At 44.1% G+C, this 18,808-nt stretch overlaps 1 protein-coding gene across 8 annotated transcripts in view; it reads left to right on the top strand.

The window, feature by feature from the left end:
• The window catches only part of FBXL2 (F-box and leucine rich repeat protein 2), a 111,252-nt gene that overhangs the window by 66,274 nt on the left and 26,170 nt on the right, over positions 1 to 18,808 (top strand). For 3 of the 8 annotated variants that reach the window (XM_023554869.2, XM_023554868.2, XM_064277434.1), the window contains exons 3-9: positions 4,910 to 4,964; positions 5,209 to 5,283; positions 8,959 to 9,053; positions 15,982 to 16,050; positions 16,151 to 16,246; positions 17,166 to 17,292; positions 17,418 to 17,492. In XM_023554869.2, coding sequence (XP_023410637.1) covers positions 4,910 to 4,964; positions 5,209 to 5,283; positions 8,959 to 9,053; positions 15,982 to 16,050; positions 16,151 to 16,246; positions 17,166 to 17,292; positions 17,418 to 17,492 — 592 coding nt within the window. Of the gene's footprint in view, positions 1 to 4,909; positions 4,965 to 5,208; positions 5,284 to 8,958; positions 9,054 to 15,981; positions 16,051 to 16,131; positions 16,247 to 17,165; positions 17,293 to 17,417; positions 17,493 to 18,808 lie in introns of those variants that run through there. The other 5 variants (XM_010595528.3, XM_023554874.2, XM_023554875.2 and 2 more) reach the window with 4 other exon arrangements.

Raw genomic sequence — 18,808 nt, forward strand, 5'->3', positions numbered from 1 at the left:
GACCTAGCTCCACCAAGTGCCCAGAGGCACCGCATTCTGCCAGTAAGCCTTGGCCCGAAAGCACTCAGCTCTCGCTCCATGTATGAGTAGACCTAGCTCCACCAAGTGCCCAGAGGCACCCCACTCTGCCAATAAGCCTTGGCCCGAAAGCACTCAGCTCTCGCTCCATGCACGGGCAGACCTAGCTCCACCAAGTGCCCAGAGGCGCCCCATTCTGCCAATAAGCCTTGGCCCGAAAGCACTCAGCTCTCGCTCCATGCACGGGCAGACCTAGCTCCACCAAGTGCCCAGAGGCGCCCCATTCTGCCAGTAAGCCTTGGCCCGAAAGCACTCAGCTCTCGCTCCATGCATGAGTAGACCTAGCTCCACCAAGTGCCCAGAGGCGCCCCACTCTGCCAATAAGCCTTGGCCCGAAAGTACTCAGCTCTCGCTCCATGCACGGGCAGACCTAGCTCCACCAAGTGCCCAGAGGCGCCCCACTCTGCCAATAAGCCTTGGCCCGAAAGCACTCAGCTCTCGCTCCATGCACGGGCAGACCTAGCTCCACCAAGTGCCCAGAGGCACCCTATTCTGCCAGTAAGCCTTGGCCCGAAAGCACTCAGCTCTCGCTCCATGCATGGGCAGACCTAGCTCCACCAAGTGCCCAGAGGCGCCCCACTCTGCCAATAAGCCTTGGCCCGAAAGCACTCAGCTCTCACTCCATGCACGGGCAGACCTAGCTCCACCAAGTGCCCAGAGGCGCCCCATTCTGCCAATAAGCCTTGGCCCGAAAGCACTCAGCTCTCGCTCCATGCATGGGCAGACCTAGCTCCACCAAGTGCCCAGAGGCGCCCCACTCTGCCAGTAAGCCTTGGCCCGAAAGCACTCAGCTCTCGCTCCATGCACGGGCAGACCTAGCTCCACCAAGTGCCCAGAGGCACCCTATTCTGCCAGTAAGCCTTGGCCCGAAAGCACTCAGCTCTCGCTCCATGCACGGGCAGACCTAGCTCCACCAAGTGCCCAGAGGCACCCCATTCTGCCAGTAAGCCTTGGCCTGAAGGCACTCAGCTCTCGCTCCATGCATGGGCAGACCTAGCTCCACCAAGTGCCCAGAGGCGCCCCACTCTGCCAGTAAGCCTTGGCCCGAAAGCACTCAGCTCTCGCTCCATGCACGGGCAGACCTAGCTCCACCAAGTGCCCAGAGGCACCCTATTCTGCCCGTAAGCCTTGGCCCGAAAGCACTCAGCTCTCGCTCCATGCACGGGCAGACCTAGCTCCACCAAGTGCCCAGAGGCACCCTATTCTGCCCGTAAGCCTTGGCCCGAAAGCACTCAGCTCTCACTCCATGCACGGGCAGACCTAGCTCCACCAAGTGCCCAGAGGCACCCTACTCCTCCAGCAAGCCTCCTGCGAAAAGGCGCTCAGCTTTCTTGCTCTGTGGACTGGGAAGCCTACCATGCCGTCTCCTGCTGCTGTTTCTCTGCCCCCGCCTCTTGCTGTCTTTGGTGTTACAGCTCTCTCGGTCGCCTGGTCCCAGGAGCTTTTCTGTGCGGGAATCCGGGTTCAAAGGACATGCTGTGCTCTGGTGCTTCTTCCTTGGTGGTATTGAGATCTCTCTTCCCGCCTCTGGGGTGGCTGATTTTAAGCCTAGAGGGATGGCAAAACTGACCAGTCTGCTTGTTAGGGTTCCATATGCCTTGTTAGCTTGGTCCCCACTCAGTCATTGTGTGTGAGTCACAGACTATGGCTAGAAGGGCCATTTAAGCAATTCATTGCACCACAAAAGAGAGTTGGAGGACTGACACTACCCAGCTTCAAGACTTACTGTAAAGCAACAAATATCAAGACTGTGTGGTATTCGTGAAAGAAGACAAATCAGTGGACTGGAATAGAGAGTCCAGAAATAGACCATGCAAATCTAGTGAATTGATCTTTGACAAAAGAGCAAAGGCAATTCAATGGAGAAAGGATAGTCTTTTCTACAAATGGTACTGGAACAATCCATATGCCCCCCCCCAAAAAAAAAACCTGGACAGACTTTACACCTGTCACAAAAATTAAGTCATGACATATCACAGAGCTAAATATGAAACACAAAACTATAAAACTCCTAGAAGATAACATAGGAGAAAATCTCAGTGACCTTTGGTTGGTAGTATGTTTTTAGATACAATACCAAGAGCATGATCTATGAGAGAAAAAATTAATTTTTTGTAACAGTAACATGTTTCTGGGTTGGAAGATATAACATTGTAAAGATTTCAGTTATCCCCAAATAATCTATAAATCCAATACAATTTCAGTAAAAATTCTGAAATGTTTTCTTGTGGAAATTGGTATGCCGATTCTAAAACTCAAGTAACAATTCAAAGAATCAAGAATAACCAAGACAATCTTGATGAACCACGCTGAAGAATTAGAAGTGGGGATGATAAAGGTTCGTAATTAAAACAGGGTCTTACTGGCACAAGGACAAACAGACCAATGAAACAGAATGCAAAGTCCAGAAGTACACCCACCCTCATGCACCCTATATATGTTTATAACTAGGGTGCCACTGCAGGGCTTACTTCATGAAGGATGGGGGTATCACATCTGAGATAGGAAGCAATTTCCAGGACAAGATGTTTTAGAGGAGCCAGAACTCAGCTTCCCGCTCCTGTAACTCCTCCAGCTACCTTTGTTTCTGTTGCCTGTATTCCAGGCCTTGTCATTCAGGGCCTTAATTTTATTCATTGAAACATAATTTGGGAATTTGGCTTAGGCTGCAGTTTGGAGTCCCATCATTCCTATTTAACTTGTGCGAATTCAACTACATGTACTCAGTTAAAGGGAGGGGGCAGGAAGGAGAGAGAAAAGAACGTTAACACTTCGAGCAATTGGCTTTTTCATTCAGTAACCGTAAAATTGGGTAGTAAGGATGAGATGAAAAATGTGATCCTATGTTCCACCTGTTGGTTCCTGCATGTGTCTCTATGTATTAGCATCTTGATTCACTAAATGTAATTATAGCCTCTAAAGATAAGTGTTTTCCATCTATAAATGCAAATCACTATATTTGGTGTTAACAGTCAGAGAAAGAGCTCGTAGTCGAATCCTCAGGGAGAAGCACCGCTCAGCTTTCCAAGATAGTACGTGTAGTGGTGATGGGCTTTGGCTCTGGAGCCACATTACCTGGGTTCAAGTCCCAGCTCCACCCTTCGTGTACGTGGGACCTGTGTGGGTTACTTAACCTCTCTGTGTTCAGTGTCCTTATGTTTCAAATAGAGATAATAACAGCACACATCTCATAGGATTGTTGTGAGAAATAACTCACTCATTAAGATATAAATAGTGGCTGACACATAGTATCTTATCAGTGTCAACTATTATTTTCAGTGTTATTACTGAGAGGTGATAGAATATGTTCTGTAGTTTGGTACAATCCCAAAAGATATTCAAAGAGAATTTAACTTATTCCTTTTTCCCCTTCAGCTTGTATGTCAGTACCCAGCCATAGCGTGTAACGGGATTCTACTGTATCAGGCCAGTTTCTTTTTTAGAGAGCTGACATTCATCGTGGCTGGTTGAGGAACAGTCATACAACCCAGCAGATGGCGATTTGGAGCAGGAGGGCCTGTGGTGGGGGAAGACATATTCTCATAGAGGCAGTATAGGTGTATAGACACCTTGTAATACATTTAATACTTAGATTTAAGTACACATAATTCAGCCACCTTCATTTTCCTAAGTACGAGGTCCGCTAAGTCCTTTAAGGTCAGTGCAGCCCTTAGTATGCCTCTGTCCTTTACTTTTCACTAGAAAATTATCAGAGCCTGCGTTGTAGAATGGAGTCTGTGTTATCACTAGCTCTGTGGTGGTGCTTGTGGGTGTGTGATTGTAGCTTTTATAGTCCTCTGCTGTTTTATGATTCTACTAACCTTCCCCAAGCCTAGGGACCTTTAACTCACCACTGAATGTTACCTTAGAAAATTTCTAAGGACCTTTACTGGTAGCTGTCTGTCGTCGCACTCCTACCCTTCCACACAGACACAAGCGTAGACTCTCATATCTGCCTTCCACGATTACCAGAATTGAGATGCCATTACTGTCCCTGACCTCAACCCCATCCACACTTCTTCTCCAAGAAAAGCTGCCCTTTGTTTTCAGCTGCTGCTCCACAGTGAGGAGGCGTGCACAGCTCTTTGCGCATCATGCCATCAGCTGCAGCCCCTCTCCTCCACTGCCGGGGTATTTGGACCCCACTCAGATGCCTGCTGTGCTGGCTGCTGCCACAGCCTCCGTGGGAATAACCGATGTCAACTATGTTTTTGTTCGCTTCTCTCTGCTTTTCTTTCCCCCGACTCTCCCGTTTCCCGTGGCTTTATAGATTTTGCTCAGAAAAAACTGTTCACTGATAGACCTTGTCAACCAGTGAGCTACATCCTTCTGTCAAGCAAACAAACACATCAGTCCGAACAGGATTGACCAGCAAGTTTTCCGTGGCCGTGTTACTTGTGGCTCAGACATCTGAGCCTGTTGGTATATCTACCACCAAAAGAAGGGTTTGTGGTGCGTGTTAGGAGTCGGAGAGGTCGAAGGATTTAGCTATCGCCCGACCCCGTGCTGGGGAGATTACAGAGTTGGTCTTTGAATAGAATTATTTATGATCTACTGTCCCATGTCAGTTCCTTAGAATATGGAAAATAAAAGCTGAATGAGTTCTGTTTTGAGAGGATTTGTGCAGTGTGTCTAAAACAGCTGCTGAACGTGTGAACATTTAATATTTCACAATGATGATGTACATTATAGTGTGCTTGGGTACTGCAAATTTAGGAATTGTGAAAAAAATTGACAGCATATCCATATGGTACACCAGATTTCATCTTTCAAGTTAGGAACGTCCTACAATGTTAACACCATTTCATTTTTGTGTTTTTTCCCTTTTTAGAATATTTTCCTTCTTGGATATAGTAACTTTGTGCCGATGTGCACAGATTTCCAAGGTAGAGTATTAGCTGTATTTTAATCACTAAAACGAATATTTTATTAGAATGAGGATAAGTTTTGGTTCAAGTAAACAGTTAAACGTTAAAATTGTATTATGTTATATTTGATATAGCGCAAAGTTATCATGATTCTGCATTTTTATTCTTATATCAAGAATAAAAGTTCTGAAACACAGAGATCGACTCAAAATTATGATTTAAGAGTTTCAGTCACTGTACCTCTTTATCTCCCACCTCTCAGGCCTGGAACATCTTAGCCTTGGATGGAAGCAACTGGCAAAGGATAGACCTTTTTAACTTTCAAACAGATGTGGAGGTAAGTTAACACAGTTAGACAGGAGAGCTTTTAAAAAAGAGAAGTATTCCTTTTCCCTGCCTTGTTATTTTGCTTCATTTGATATAAGAATAAAGTGCCAACATGGAACGGGAAGTAAAAAATTGGAAGGTATCTACCTACTTTCAGACGGAAATTCAGCGTGTGTTTTACTTTTTGTTTTGTATCAGTACATTTTCCCCTTTCGTTCATGTTTTTAATCTGCGTCTCATCACTCAGCTTTTTAAATCCTCACCCCTGCACCGTTGATAGTGCTTTGTCCTCGGGTGACTCTTGACAAGTGTTTATTAACCCAAAAGATCCACTGGGAAATCTGGGTCAGGGTCAGCAAAAATGGTAAAATGGCAGCAGCAGAGGCCCAGGAGTGGAGCAGATCTGAGGTGTCGTCCCAGCCCTCCTCCACTGGAGCCACAGCTCTCAGTGCCTTGCTTCGTTATCTATAAAATAAGGGAGTAAATAATCTCTAAAACACTTGATAATTCCAGGATTCTGGAGCATTTATCTGGGAAATACGTAAATACCTACATTTAAGAGTGGTAAACCTGGCCAAATGAGGAAAGTTTAAGGTTACTATCTCTTAGTTACCTAGTGCCGCCATAACAGAAGTACCACGAGCGAGTGGCTTTAAAGAACAGATACTAATTTTCTCACAGATCAGGAGCCTGGAAGTCCCAATTCAGGGCATCGCTCTAAGGGGAGATCTTTGTCTGTTTCAGCTTCTAGTGGTGCTGGCAACCCTTGGCGTTCCTTTGCTGGTAGACAGGTCCTCACATGGTATCTCTCTTCCCCCTGTGTGTGTGTCTGTGTCTATCCTGGTCTTTTTACAACTCAGAAGTGGTTAGGTTTAGGATCCACCCTACACTTGTATAGACTCATTAACATAACAAAGGGAAACCCTTTATTTCCAAACAGGGTTATATTTATAGATACAGGGATTGGGCTTTCAACACATATTTTGGAGCGACACAGTTCAATTCATAACGTTATTAAATACCATATTTCTGTTAATATAATAGTATTTACTGTGGCCCAGGCACTGTTCTAAACACTTTGCATGTATTCATTTAATCCTTTCAAAAACACCTTATTGAAGAAGCTGAGGCTCAGAAAGTTGAGTACCTTACCCAAAATCCACTGCCGTCTAGTAGATTCTGACTCATAGCAACCCTGCAGGACAGAGTAGAACTGCCCCATAGGGTTTCCACAGAGTGCCTGGTGGATTTAAACCACTGACCTTTTGGTTAGCAGCCATAGCTCTTAACCACTGTGCCACCAGGGTTTCCACGTTACCCAAGATCACTCATATAGTAAGGGGAGAAGATAGGTACATTGAACAGTATATTGCACAGCTGGCTGAATTCAAAGAAAAGGCAGAATAAAGTATCTGGATCACAAACGTAAACTTTGTCTTTCCTTCAGCATCACTCTTTCCTGAATATGTCATTTCCCTAATGTTTAGATATTTGTGTACCTTTAAAAGTGGAACACTTTGTTATCAGTGTCTTTGTGGTAATTAAAGATCTCCCGGGTTAAAAATGAGAAATAACTAAGTATTATATTAATTCGAAGCCACCAGCTGCTCCTTGGAAACCCTGTGGGGCAGTTCTACTCTGTCCTGTAGGTTCGCTATGAGTCGGAACCGACTCGACAACAACAGGTCTGGTTTTAGGTTTTTGTCTAAAGCCCTTCATTCTAAAATGTACGCCTACACCATGCTGTCTGGTAAATAAGATACAGAGCCGTTAACTTTAATATAATACAGTAAAACCTGTGAAAACCGGAACCTGCGTAAGGTGGAAGGAAATCTGTCAGAGAAGGAAAATGCAAATGTTTTCCATTAATACAGAGTAATAGAAAAGTGGCGAGGCTGCGCACTGTCAAAGGTGGGAAACTAGACCCAGAAGAACGAGGCAGTCACAGTTTCGCTGTATTTGAAAGGGTTTGTTCATTTGTTTTTTCTTAGTTGGAAACAATGGAGCAGAAAATTGTTATTATTTTTTTTTTAATTTAGTACAAGAATGTGTACTGTAAAGACAGAAGGAGTAGAAGTAGTTTAAATGGATGCGACTGATGTGAAATGGAGGAAATACGCTGTGTGCTCCACTTGTAGACATGGCCTTGGAGGTTTTGCTGTTTCATTAGGTACTTAAATACATTTATCTTGGATTTCCAAGGCAGTCTTTTTTTTTTTTTTCTGATGACAAAGATTTTAGAGTTAAGATTTTGTATCCCAAAGCAATTATTAGGTAGTACTAAGGAAAATATAAAGAAATGCGGCTAACAGTACAGTATCAAAGTTTGACTTTTCAACTGAGTTAAGATGTTAGCTGGATGACAAAGGCCTGTGAGCCCACTCGGGCGATCCTGTGGTTTGATGTGCCCTAGTGAATTCCTCATGCTCACAGTTCAGTGCCAAGATTGCCCTTTTATAAAGTAAGGATGATAGTAATTAAAAACAAAATTAAACAAAACCACCCTTTTTAAGTCCCTCCTCCCTTGTGGAAGGCAGTAGAAATCTCTCTGAAGAGCACACCAACTTTGAAATCCGATAAACCTGTTAAAACCCAGCTCTGCACAAAAGGGCAGCCTCAGGGTATTTAACTGTTTAATTTCCTAATTTGCAAAGTGAAGATAATACAGTCTTGTGAGGTTGTTGTGACTACTAAGTGAGTAATAATAGGTACACGAAAGTGTTAAAATTGTGCCTTGAAAAGTGAAATTGCTTCATCTATGTCCATTTTCTTTTTTCCTCCTTTAATATTTCTGCCAGTGCCCAGCAAAAGTTCCTTTTTCAAAGAAAATGTGTTTAAATAGAAGCCCGCTGGGGAGAGGGAAAACTTTGGCAATACGTTTTCATCTTCTTAGAGTGGTAACATTTAGCTAAAGTAGAATTTGTTTTTTAAGCAGCATTGTTTCAGGTCTCTGCTCAGCAGCCTGTGTTCCCAAAGCCAAGCCTCATAGCTAGTGACCAGTGGCTGTGAGTCCCGTGCAGGGGAGGCCTACCACCCCCGGGCTAAGCTTTCAAAATCCAGTGCACAAGGGTTTTTGTTTTGTTTTATTTTAGTTTTAAGGAGCCCTGGTGGTGCAGTGGTTGAGAGCTACAGCTGCTAACCAGAAGGTCGGCAGTTTGAATCCACCAGCTGCTCCTTGGAAACCCTATGGGGCAGTTCTACTCTGTCCTACAGGGTCGCTGGGAGTCAGAATTGACTCAATGGCAGTGGGTTTTGTTTTGTTTGTGGTGGCGCAGTGGTTAAGTGCTCAGCTGCCAACGAAAAGGTTGGTACTTTGAACCTACCAGCCACTCCAAGGGAGAAAAATGTGGCAGTCTGCTTCCATCAAGATTGCAGCCTTGGAGATACTATGGGGGCTGTTCTACTCTGTCCTCTAGGGTCTCAGTGAGTTGGAATTGACTCGATGGCAGTGGGTTTGGTTTTAGGGTTTTTTGAAAATAATACTCAATGTTTTGGTTGCAAATATTCTCACAAGCTCACAGCCCCTTCATACGCTAGAGGTAGAATTGAGGTGCTGGAGGGACAACCCAGAATATCTTCTCCTGCTCCTGGAAAAATGTATTCAGCTCCTAAATTTCAGGTTATTTTGCTGTTAAATAAACAGCGTGAAAAAATGATGCTTTTTCCCCAACTTCCTTAATTCAAGGGTCGCGTGGTGGAGAATATCTCAAAGCGATGCGGGGGATTCCTGAGGAAGCTGAGCTTGCGAGGCTGCATTGGTGTCGGGGATTCCTCCTTGAAGTAAGTCAGGCCACGGTGACTCCCAGCAGCTTGTAGCCGACGTTTTCGTCAGCAGAAATAAGCCAGGCATACGTTATGCTTTTCTTCTGTTAGGTTCCTTCTGTGGTAGTTTGCATGGGGTAATGGGATGACCGTGACTTTGGAGTCGGCAGGCCTGGGTTGAGCTCCACTGTTGTTAGGGACGTGACCTTGGGGCCAGTTCTTTCACCCCACTGGGCAGCCATTCCTTCTTCTGCAAAAAAAAAAATTTATTTTTTTATTTTTTATTTTTTTTCAAAGTGGGGGCAATTATCATTACTCCTGCATGGCAGTGCCATGGACGTCACGTGCAATAACATGTATGAAACACCTGGTACGTAATATATTCTCAACAAGTACTGTAATATTGGGAGTGCCCTGGTGGCACTGTGGTTAAGTGCTCAGCTGCTAACCGAAAAGTCAGCAGTTGAACCCACCAGCGGCCCCATGGGAGAAAGATGTGGCCATCTGCTTCCATAAAGATTTACAGGTGTGGAAATTTTTTAAGTACAAATTCAGTTCTTTAATGTATGTATAGCACTCTTCAGGCTATATGTTTCTTCTGGAGCGATCTTTCGTAGTGTGTGTCTTTCAATGGACTCGTCCATTTCATCTGAGTTCTTGAATTTATTGGCATAATGTTGTCTACAGTCTCCTGTTACCATTTTATTATCTGTAGAATGTACACTGGTAGCTCCTCTCTCATTCCCGATACTGGCAATTTTTGTCGTCATCTTCTGCAACCCCCATCAGCCTGACTAGAAGCTTATTAATTTTATTGATATTCTCAAAGAACCAGCTTTTGGTCTTACGGATTTTTGTTTGTTTTTCTGTTTTGTATTCATTGATTTACATTTTGATCTTTATCATTTCCTTTTATTTGGTTTTCATTTGATCTTAATTTTCTAGTTTCTTAAAGTGGAAGCAGAGATCATTGATTTGAAAACTTTTTTTTTTTTAACTAACATAGGAATTTAAAAACTGGTTGCCCTCGAGTCAATTCTGACTCATAGTGACCCTATAGGACAGGGTAGAACTGCCCCGCGGGGCTTCCAAGGAGTGGCTAGGGGATTCAAACTGCTGACCTTTGGGTGAGCAGCTGAGCTGTTACCCACCGTGCCACCAGGGCTCCAGTGTAGGAATTGAGTGGCATAAATTTCCTCTGAAGTACTGCTTTAGCAGCGTTTCTCAGATCCTAGTATGCTGTGTTTTTATTTTCATTCAGTTCAAAACACTTTCTGATTTCCCTTTTGATTTCTCATTTCTTCTTTGACTCATGATATTTGGGGACTTTATAGATATCTGTATGTTACTGATTTCTAATTTAATTCCATTGGTGATCGTAGAGGGGGTAGGTTACGACAACCACTTGTTCTTGGTTACCTGTGGAATGTCATGGGTGGCTCCTGCCCAAGTGATTCCCAGGAACTTTTCCGTGTGGGCAGGGCCCTGGAAAGCACCCTGGGAATTTAGAGGGCATATTAGAGTAGAACATGTAGATGCCCATCAGAAGAACCCGCTTCCTGGGTCAGAAGGCAATTGAGATCAGCAGGTAGACCTGTTGGCATACTCACTCGAGGTGGCAAATTGTATCTACTCAATGAGTGGAAGTAGGGGAAGTACAGCAATGAAGAGATGGGCTGAGTCTGGACATGTTCCATTGGCACTCATTGATCTAGCCCATGGGGGCTAGGGATGAGAGAGAGAAAGGGCTAGCTGGTCAGAAATGCAGGGAGTTGCGTGGACTCCTGAGCTTATGGGTGATGCTCGTTGGCCTAGACCATGGGGGCTAGGGATGAGAGAGAGAAAGGGCTAGCTGGTCAGAAATGCAGGGAGTTGTGTGGACTCCTGAGCTTATGCGTGATGCTAGTTGGCCTAGACCACGGGGGCTAGGGATGAGAGAGAGAAAGGGCTGGCTAGTCAGAAGTGCAGGAAGGTGTGTGTGAACTCCCGAGCCTACAGCTGGTACCCATTATGACCCAGCTTGGATGGTGGGGATGAGCTGACCAGAACCCAGCCGAATGAAGAGAAAGATGTTTGACACTTTGAGCTGGTGTAGATTGCTGCAATTCGATGGCTTTCTCTGGACTGGACTTTGCTTATGGATGCGGGTACTCATAGTTACAACTGGAACAGAAGATTCTTCAAGACCAAAGGACGTGCTTGTCTCCTCAGTACTGGTTTGATAGGGATGGGGAATTTAAACATTGGCTATCAAAAACGGGGCAGATAAAGGCATGAAGTGGCTGGCTTACACGCTTTCGTGCGCGTGCTTACACTCAACATGAGGGGGACAAGGGAGGGTCCCCACTGAATAGACTTCTCTTTTCCTAATGGGTCTGGGGAAGAAAGGGTAGGGGGAGATGCCCATAGGATTATATGGTACATTTATGGATGCTGATTGTTAACAGAGTTAATCGTGATTGTAAAAACTGTAATTGTAGAAGCTGTAAGTGTGAAAGAGTGGACTGGGAGGCACTGCTGGGCCAGATTACAGTGGCCAAACCTAAAGCCCCTTAAAGGTTTTGCTACGCTGATACCACCTGAGGATCAGAGCAAGGGAATAACCTTCTCTCAGTTAAGTTTCTTAGAGGCCAGGAAGGGTGATGATGAGATGAAGGTTTGGAGAAGCTGACCAGATCTGAGGGACACCTGCAGCAGACCTGAATAGCTGGTACCTGAGTAACCTCACCCCGAGGACTCTTTGCCGTACTGCAGGACTAATTGTTAATGGCTGCTTTGGACTGGTAGAATGATTGGGAGGGGCAGGTTGACCCTTCAGGTATGAAAGGGCCAATGGCTAGAAGAGCTGGGGGGGCCTGCGGTGCGGTAAATTCCTTAATAAATATGGCCCTTCTAGCCATAGTCTTTGGTCTTGTGCTTGACCCAAGCCATGGTGTTTTCAGTTGCGTCATATGCATGCGAAAACTGGACAATAAATAAGGAAGACCGAAGAAGAATTGACACCTCTGAATTATGGCGTTGGTGAAGAATGTTGAATGTATCATGAACTGCCAAAAGAACAAACAAATCTGTCTTGAATGAAGTCCAGCCAGAATGCTCCTTAGAAGCAAAGATGGCGAGACTTCGTCTCACATAGTTTGGACATGTGATCAGGAGGGATCGGTCCCTGGAGAAGGACATCATGTTTGGTAAAGAAGAGGGTCAGCGAAAGAGAGGAAAACCCTCAATGAGATGGATTCACACAGTGGCTGCAACAATGGGCTCAAGCATAACGATTGTGAGGACGGCACAGGACCCAGCAGTGTTCCGTCCTGTTGTACACAGGGGTCACCTTGAGTTGGAATTGACTTGACAGCACCTAACAACAACAACAGCCGTGGTCTTTGTAATCTGTGTAACTCCCACCAAATGACTGGGTGGGACTATGCACTTATATTAATGTGCTTATTGGCAGCAGTTAACAACAGTGTTTAAATCTGTCTAGCTATTTGTTTTCCATTTGTCCTGTACATTCTTTCTTCCCTGTTTCCATCTTCTTTTGAATTAGCTGAATATTTTTGTGGTTTTATTTCTTTTTTTTTTTTTTACTTTTGAGCTGTAATTCTTTATAATTTTCGTGGTTAGCTTAGGTTTCAAGGCTGTGACCTTTTGGAAGGAGATTGCCAGGCCTTTCTTCCAAGTCACCTCTGGTGGGTGCAAACCGTCATCCTGTTGGTTAGTAGTCGAGTGTTTAACCAGTTGCCCCGTCCAGGCCCCCCAAGGTTTGTGGTGTCCATCTTTACCTCACCACGGTCTACCCTGAGCTCATAGCACACGTCACTTCCGTTTCTCCTCCTCACCACGGTCCACCCTGCGCTCATAGCACACGTCACTTCCGTTTCTCCTCCTCACCACGGTCCACCCTGAGCTCATAGCACACGTCACTCCCGTTTCTCCTCATCAGCCTTTTGCTCTTGTCGTCATGCGTTTCGGCTCTGCATGTGTTGTGAGCTCCACACCACATTTTTAGTGTATGTGTTTTCACAGTCAAATATTTTTTAAGAGGTTTAAATAGTAACTAAAAAATCCCACACACCCACATAGGTGCCATTTCCAGGATTCTTCGTTTCTTTGTGTAGATAACGTATTTTCTACTGGTATCTTTTTCTTTCTGCCTGAAGAATTTTTTTTTTTTTTTTTTTAAACACTTCTTGTAGTGTGGATCTGCCGGTGATGAATTCTTTCAGGTTTTTTACGTCTGAAAAAGTCCTTATTTTTTCTGCATTTTTGAAAGATATTTTCTCTGAGTATGGAATTTTATGCTGTTTTTTTTTTTTTTTAATTTCAGTAGTTAATTAAAGTTGTTAACCCACCGTCTTCTCGTTTGATGTTTACCTGTGAGAAGTCTGCACTCATCTTTGTTCCTCTGTACAAAACGTATCTTTTTACTCTGACTTTTTAAAAGATTATCTCTTTATCACTAATTTTAGCAAACTGATTATGATGTGCCTTTGTGTAGTTTTCTTCATTTTTCTCATGCTTAGGAATTTCTGTGGGTTTATAGTTCTCATGAGATTTGTAAAACTTTATGGCCACCATTTCTTCAGATATTTTTTCTCGTCCTTCCCCCCCCCCCGCCCATCTCCTTTTCTTTGGAGAGTCTAATCACTGTATTTTTACACAAATAATGCACGCCTTCTATGTTTGTTTGCCAACTGCACCCTCCCCGTGAGTATTTTCGTAAGCACTATTATACCAATTTGTTTTTACATGTTGCTGTTAAAATAAAAAAAGAGAAGTATAGCAAGCTTAAGCAAATACCTTGCAACGAGAGGGCACAGTTGGCAAACGTAGAAGACTGTGCGTTATTTGCGTAAAAATAAAGTACGTTTATTTATGTTGCTTGATGTTGTCCCACAGTTGAGTGATGTTCTCTTCTTTTTCATCCTCTCTCTGTGTTTTCTTTTGGATAGTTTACTGCCATGTCTTCAAGTTCACTAACCTTTTCTTATACAATGTCTAGTCTGCCATTAATCCCATATAGCAAGTTTTTCGTCTTAGCCATTGTGGTTTTCATATCTGAAAGTTCAGTTTGGATCTTTTTTATACCTCATGTCTCTTCATAACATGCTTAATCTTTACTCTAGCTTCGTAGAACTGTATTTTATGGAACACAGTTATAATAACTTTTCTAGTATCTGTCAGTTCTGGATCAGTTTTGATAGATTGAATATTTCCCTCATTATGGATGTATTTTCCTTCTTTTTTTTGCATACGTGATAATTTTTGGTTTGATGCCTGACATTGTGAATTTTACTTTGTTGGGTGGTGAATATTAGGAAGACCAAAGAAGAAGTTACACCTTTGAATTATGGTGTTGGTGAAGAATATTGAATATACCACGGACTGCCAGAAGAATGAACAAATCTGTCTTGGAAGAAGGACAGCCTGAATGCTTCTTAGAAGCAAGGATGGTGACACATTGTCTCACAAACTTTGGACATCTTAACAGGAAGGACCAGTTCCTGGAGAAAGACGTGATGCTTGGGTAAAGTAGAGAGTCAGTGAAAAAGAGGAAGACCCTCATCAAGATGGATTGACACAGTGGCCGCAACAATGAACTCAAGCATAACAATGATTGTGAGGGTGGTGTAGGACTGGGCAGTGTTTTGTTCTGTTGTACACAGGATGGCTATGAATCAGAACCGACTTGACGGCACCTAACAACAACATCAATATTCTTGAGTTTTGTTCTGGGATGCAGTTAAGTTACTTAGAAATAATTCCTTTCAGGTTTTGCTTTTAAGATTTGTTAGATAGGACCAAATCAGTGTTTACTCTAGGGATAATTGTGCACCGTTCCTGAACCAAGACTCTTGTTAATTACTCCACGCAGTGCCTCATGAATTCTTAGGTTTTTCACTCTTAACTGGCGGGGTTGGGCACTATTCCTGACCCTGGGTGAGCTTTGGCTATTGTTCCCACTAATGCTTTTGGTCAGTCCTTTCCCTGGCCTTGAGTAGTTTTCTCACGTGCCCGTGCCGGTCAGTACTCTGCTGAATTCTTGAGGAGACTCTCTGCAGATCTCCGGAGTTCTCTGTCCATGCACTTTTCTCCACTCCAACATTGTGCTCTGCTAATTCTAGCTGCCTTGGTCTTTCTAGGCAACTCCATCGCCTCAACACAAGGAGTCCACCAGGTTCCACCTTGGCTCCCCTCCCTGCAGTGTGCGGGGTAGAAGGAGCAGATAAGGGCGCAGGGATTCTGAGGACAGGTTTTGGAGGCTTTTGAATAACCTGCAGTAGAGTCAGGATTGGTCCTATAAGATGAGTCGAAGCTGCATTTCAGGAAGATGCAGGTGACATCCGCCAGCCCTTGCTGACTATGCTAAGCAGTGAGTGGCAGATAGGAGATGTTTGATTTTCTGCTTCTGGCCTTGCTACCAACCAGTCATGAGAAAGTTGCCCTTCATGCCTCCACATCCTCACCAGTAAATTGATCAACTACTGTCCCATATCAGTGGCCAGAGATGGTTTCTCCAGAAAGTCTCCGTGGGAACTGAGTCGTGGCATGGCACAGTACAAGAAAGATTTGGCACTCTCACTTCAAAATAATTTTCCTGTAGAAAGGGAGGAACAGGGAGCCAGGGCTCAATTCTCAGATGACTGAACAAGGAGTGGGCAAAGGAGAGTCAGGACCTAGGTCGTCAATCTAGAGCCTTGTTTCTCCAAGTGTGGGGCCTGGGGTAGCAGCACTGGATCACCTGGGAGCTGCTTAGAAAAGCAGGCTGTCCAGTCCTACCCCAGATCTACTATCAGAACCTGCACTGAGACAGGAGCCCCGGATGATCCGCGTGTTCATTGAAGTGTGAGAAGCACTGTTCTGGGTGTGGACACCTGCCCTCTAGTGCCTGCCCAGCACCTTGCATCACTCCTGAGGGAATTTTAAAAATGTCTTCTCGTTTTAGGACCTTTGCTCAGAACTGCCAGAACATCGAACATTTAAACCTCAATGGATGCACAAAAATCAGTGACAGGTAGGTAGTGTGGCTTAGTGTGGTGACTGGATAGCCATGGGGAGAGTGATGGGAAAGAAATGTGGTTGAAAATATCTTTAGTTTGTCTGCTCTCTTACAGCACGTGTTACAGCCTCAGCAGGTTCTGTTCCAAGCTGAAACACCTGGACCTGACCTCCTGCGTGTCCATTACAAACAGCTCCTTGAAGGGCATCAGGTACGTGTGCCTGCTGTTTGTGGTTAAGAGAAATAGTTCCATCTAGCTCAACTGGCATAACATAGTTTATAAAGATGTTCTACTTTGGTGAGTAGCCTGTGGGGTCTTAGAAGCCTGTGAGCGGCCATCTAGGATACTCCACTGGTCTCACCCCTTCGGGAGCAAGGAGGAATGAAGAAAACTGAAGATACAAGGGAAAGGTTAGTCCAAAGGACTAATGGACCATGTCCACCACAGCCTCCACCAGCCTGAGTCCAGTACAACTATGCCCGGCTACCACCACTGACTGCTCTGACAGGGATCACAGTACAGGGTCCTGGACAAAGCTGGAGAAAAAATGTAGAAAAAGTTCTAACTCAAAAAGAAAGATCAGACTTGCTGGCCTGACAGAGACTGGAGAAACCCTGAGAGTATGGCCTCCAGACACTCCTTCAGCTCAGTAATGAAGTCACTCCTGAGGTTCACCCTTCAGCCAAAGATTGGACAGGCCCATAAAACATGATGAGACTAAAGCGGCACACCAGCCCAGGAGTAAGGACTAGAAGGCAGGAGGGAACAGGAAAGCTGGTAATGGGGAACCCAAGGTTGAGAAGGAAGAGTGTGGACATGTTGTGGGGTTGTTAACCAATGTCATAAAGCAATATGTGTACTAACTGTTTAATGAGAAACTAGTTCTATAAACTTTCATCTAAAGTACAATAAAAAACAGAGAGAAATAGTTCCCCAAACTGTGAATATTCTGGGGTGTTTGGAACTTGCCTAATGGTCTCATTAGAGCAGGAAAGTGGGCAACTCTAGCAAGTCACATGGGTGCTTTTCCCCCTGAATTGCTTGTGATGTACTAAACTTAAAGTTAGTAATCAGCTCTCTACAGGATAGACTGCACATGAGCAATTTTGTTTGTTTGTTCTTCTCTCAGTGAGGGCTGCCGAAACCTGGAGTACCTGAATCTCTCTTGGTGTGATCAGATCACGAAGGATGGCATCGAGGCATTGGTGCGAGGCTGTCGCGGCCTGAAAGCACTGCTCCTGAGGGGCTGCACTCAGGTAACAAGGGGTCAACACAGCTGCATTCATCTTATGGGTTAGGTGTGGGGACTTCACCAGAGAGCTTGCTGTTACATGTCCCTTACCTGGATTGCATTCTTCTTCTGTTTACTATGTTCACTCAGTTAGAAGACGAAGCCCTGAAACACATTCAGAATTACTGCCACGAGCTTGTGAGCCTCAACTTACAGTCCTGCTCAGTAAGTAGCATGCCTTTCCTGTGAGCGCCATCCTACTCCATGTTCCCTCCCTCAGGAATCTGCTCCTGCCACGACTATGAGCACCCCAGGCAGGTGAGGTGATGGGAACGGCCACGCTCACCACACCCAACCTCTTCTTCTGTGCCCTGAGATGACCCGTTAATCTGCCAGGAGATGAAAGAACAACAACCAAAAGGCGTTAATGCTTGGCACCAAGCCTCTGACATTTCCCCTAAAAAGAATGTAGATTGGGGTCTCAGTGTATTTTTTAACGATGTTGGGAAAGATGTCAAGAATGTTCTGAGGTAGCCACTAACTAGTTGGAAGACTTGGACAATTCATGATAACCCACTTATAAATTGAGGCTGATGATAACTCTCACATTTTCTCAGTGGATAAAAACTAAAAAAAAAAAAACCCGTTGCTGTCGAGTTGACTCCGACTCATAGCAACCCTATAGGACAGAGCAGAGCTGCCCCATAGGGTTTCCACAGGGCAGCTGGTAGATTCGAGCTTTTGGTTAGCGGCTGAGCTCTTAACCACTGTGCCATCAGGGCTCCAAAGGTGAAGTAACCAATGTGCAAATACTTTGAAAAACAAAGAAGAAGAAAAAAAAAAGCGTGTGCAAAAGCAAACGCCATTAGCCTGTGAGAGACTGTCGCTCCTCCTCCATCGTTACTGGGAGTAGTGATCGTCGAAAAGCGTGTTTGCTCCGTCCTACCAGGCTTCGCAAGGGGAGCGTAGATTTTCAGAAACGCGAGAGGAATCCCTCGTGTTCAGCTTTTAGTTAATAACTCGTGAATCTTTAGATTCCCTGATGGTGCCTGACAATAGAGAAACTGTTTCTGGACAAATTTTGACCTTATTGACCTGAACTGTTCAAAAACAGGACCTTGAATTGCATGTAAGATGGCAGTGGCGGATGACTTGAAATATAAGTGCACATGTATATTTCTACATACATTAGTATATTTAACTTATTGTTTTGACCCTTCATGGCTGAGTTAATAGAATTCTAAGCCATTTATCAATAATTTAGTGATTGATTTAATTTTCCTATTTTTTAAAATATGAGGAAATAATATTTTATAAATACTGTAATAAAAACTATAGTATTGTAAATTTTTTTTTTATGGTGGCTGTCTAGAGCTTTAATTTGTAGAAATTGAACCAAAAGATAATATGCCACTTAGCTAGGCACGTCTTTTTGAGATCTTAATTCCATCTGATTTTTAACATAATTTTATAAATTGTTCCTTAAAAAAAAAATCTGTATCTGTTTTGATGACTCCGGAGGAAAAATCAGATTTTAAACT

This window comes from Loxodonta africana, chromosome 27, assembly GCF_030014295.1.
Source record: "Loxodonta africana isolate mLoxAfr1 chromosome 27, mLoxAfr1.hap2, whole genome shotgun sequence".
In the NCBI taxonomy this organism is placed as follows: Eukaryota; Metazoa; Chordata; class Mammalia; order Proboscidea; family Elephantidae; genus Loxodonta; species Loxodonta africana.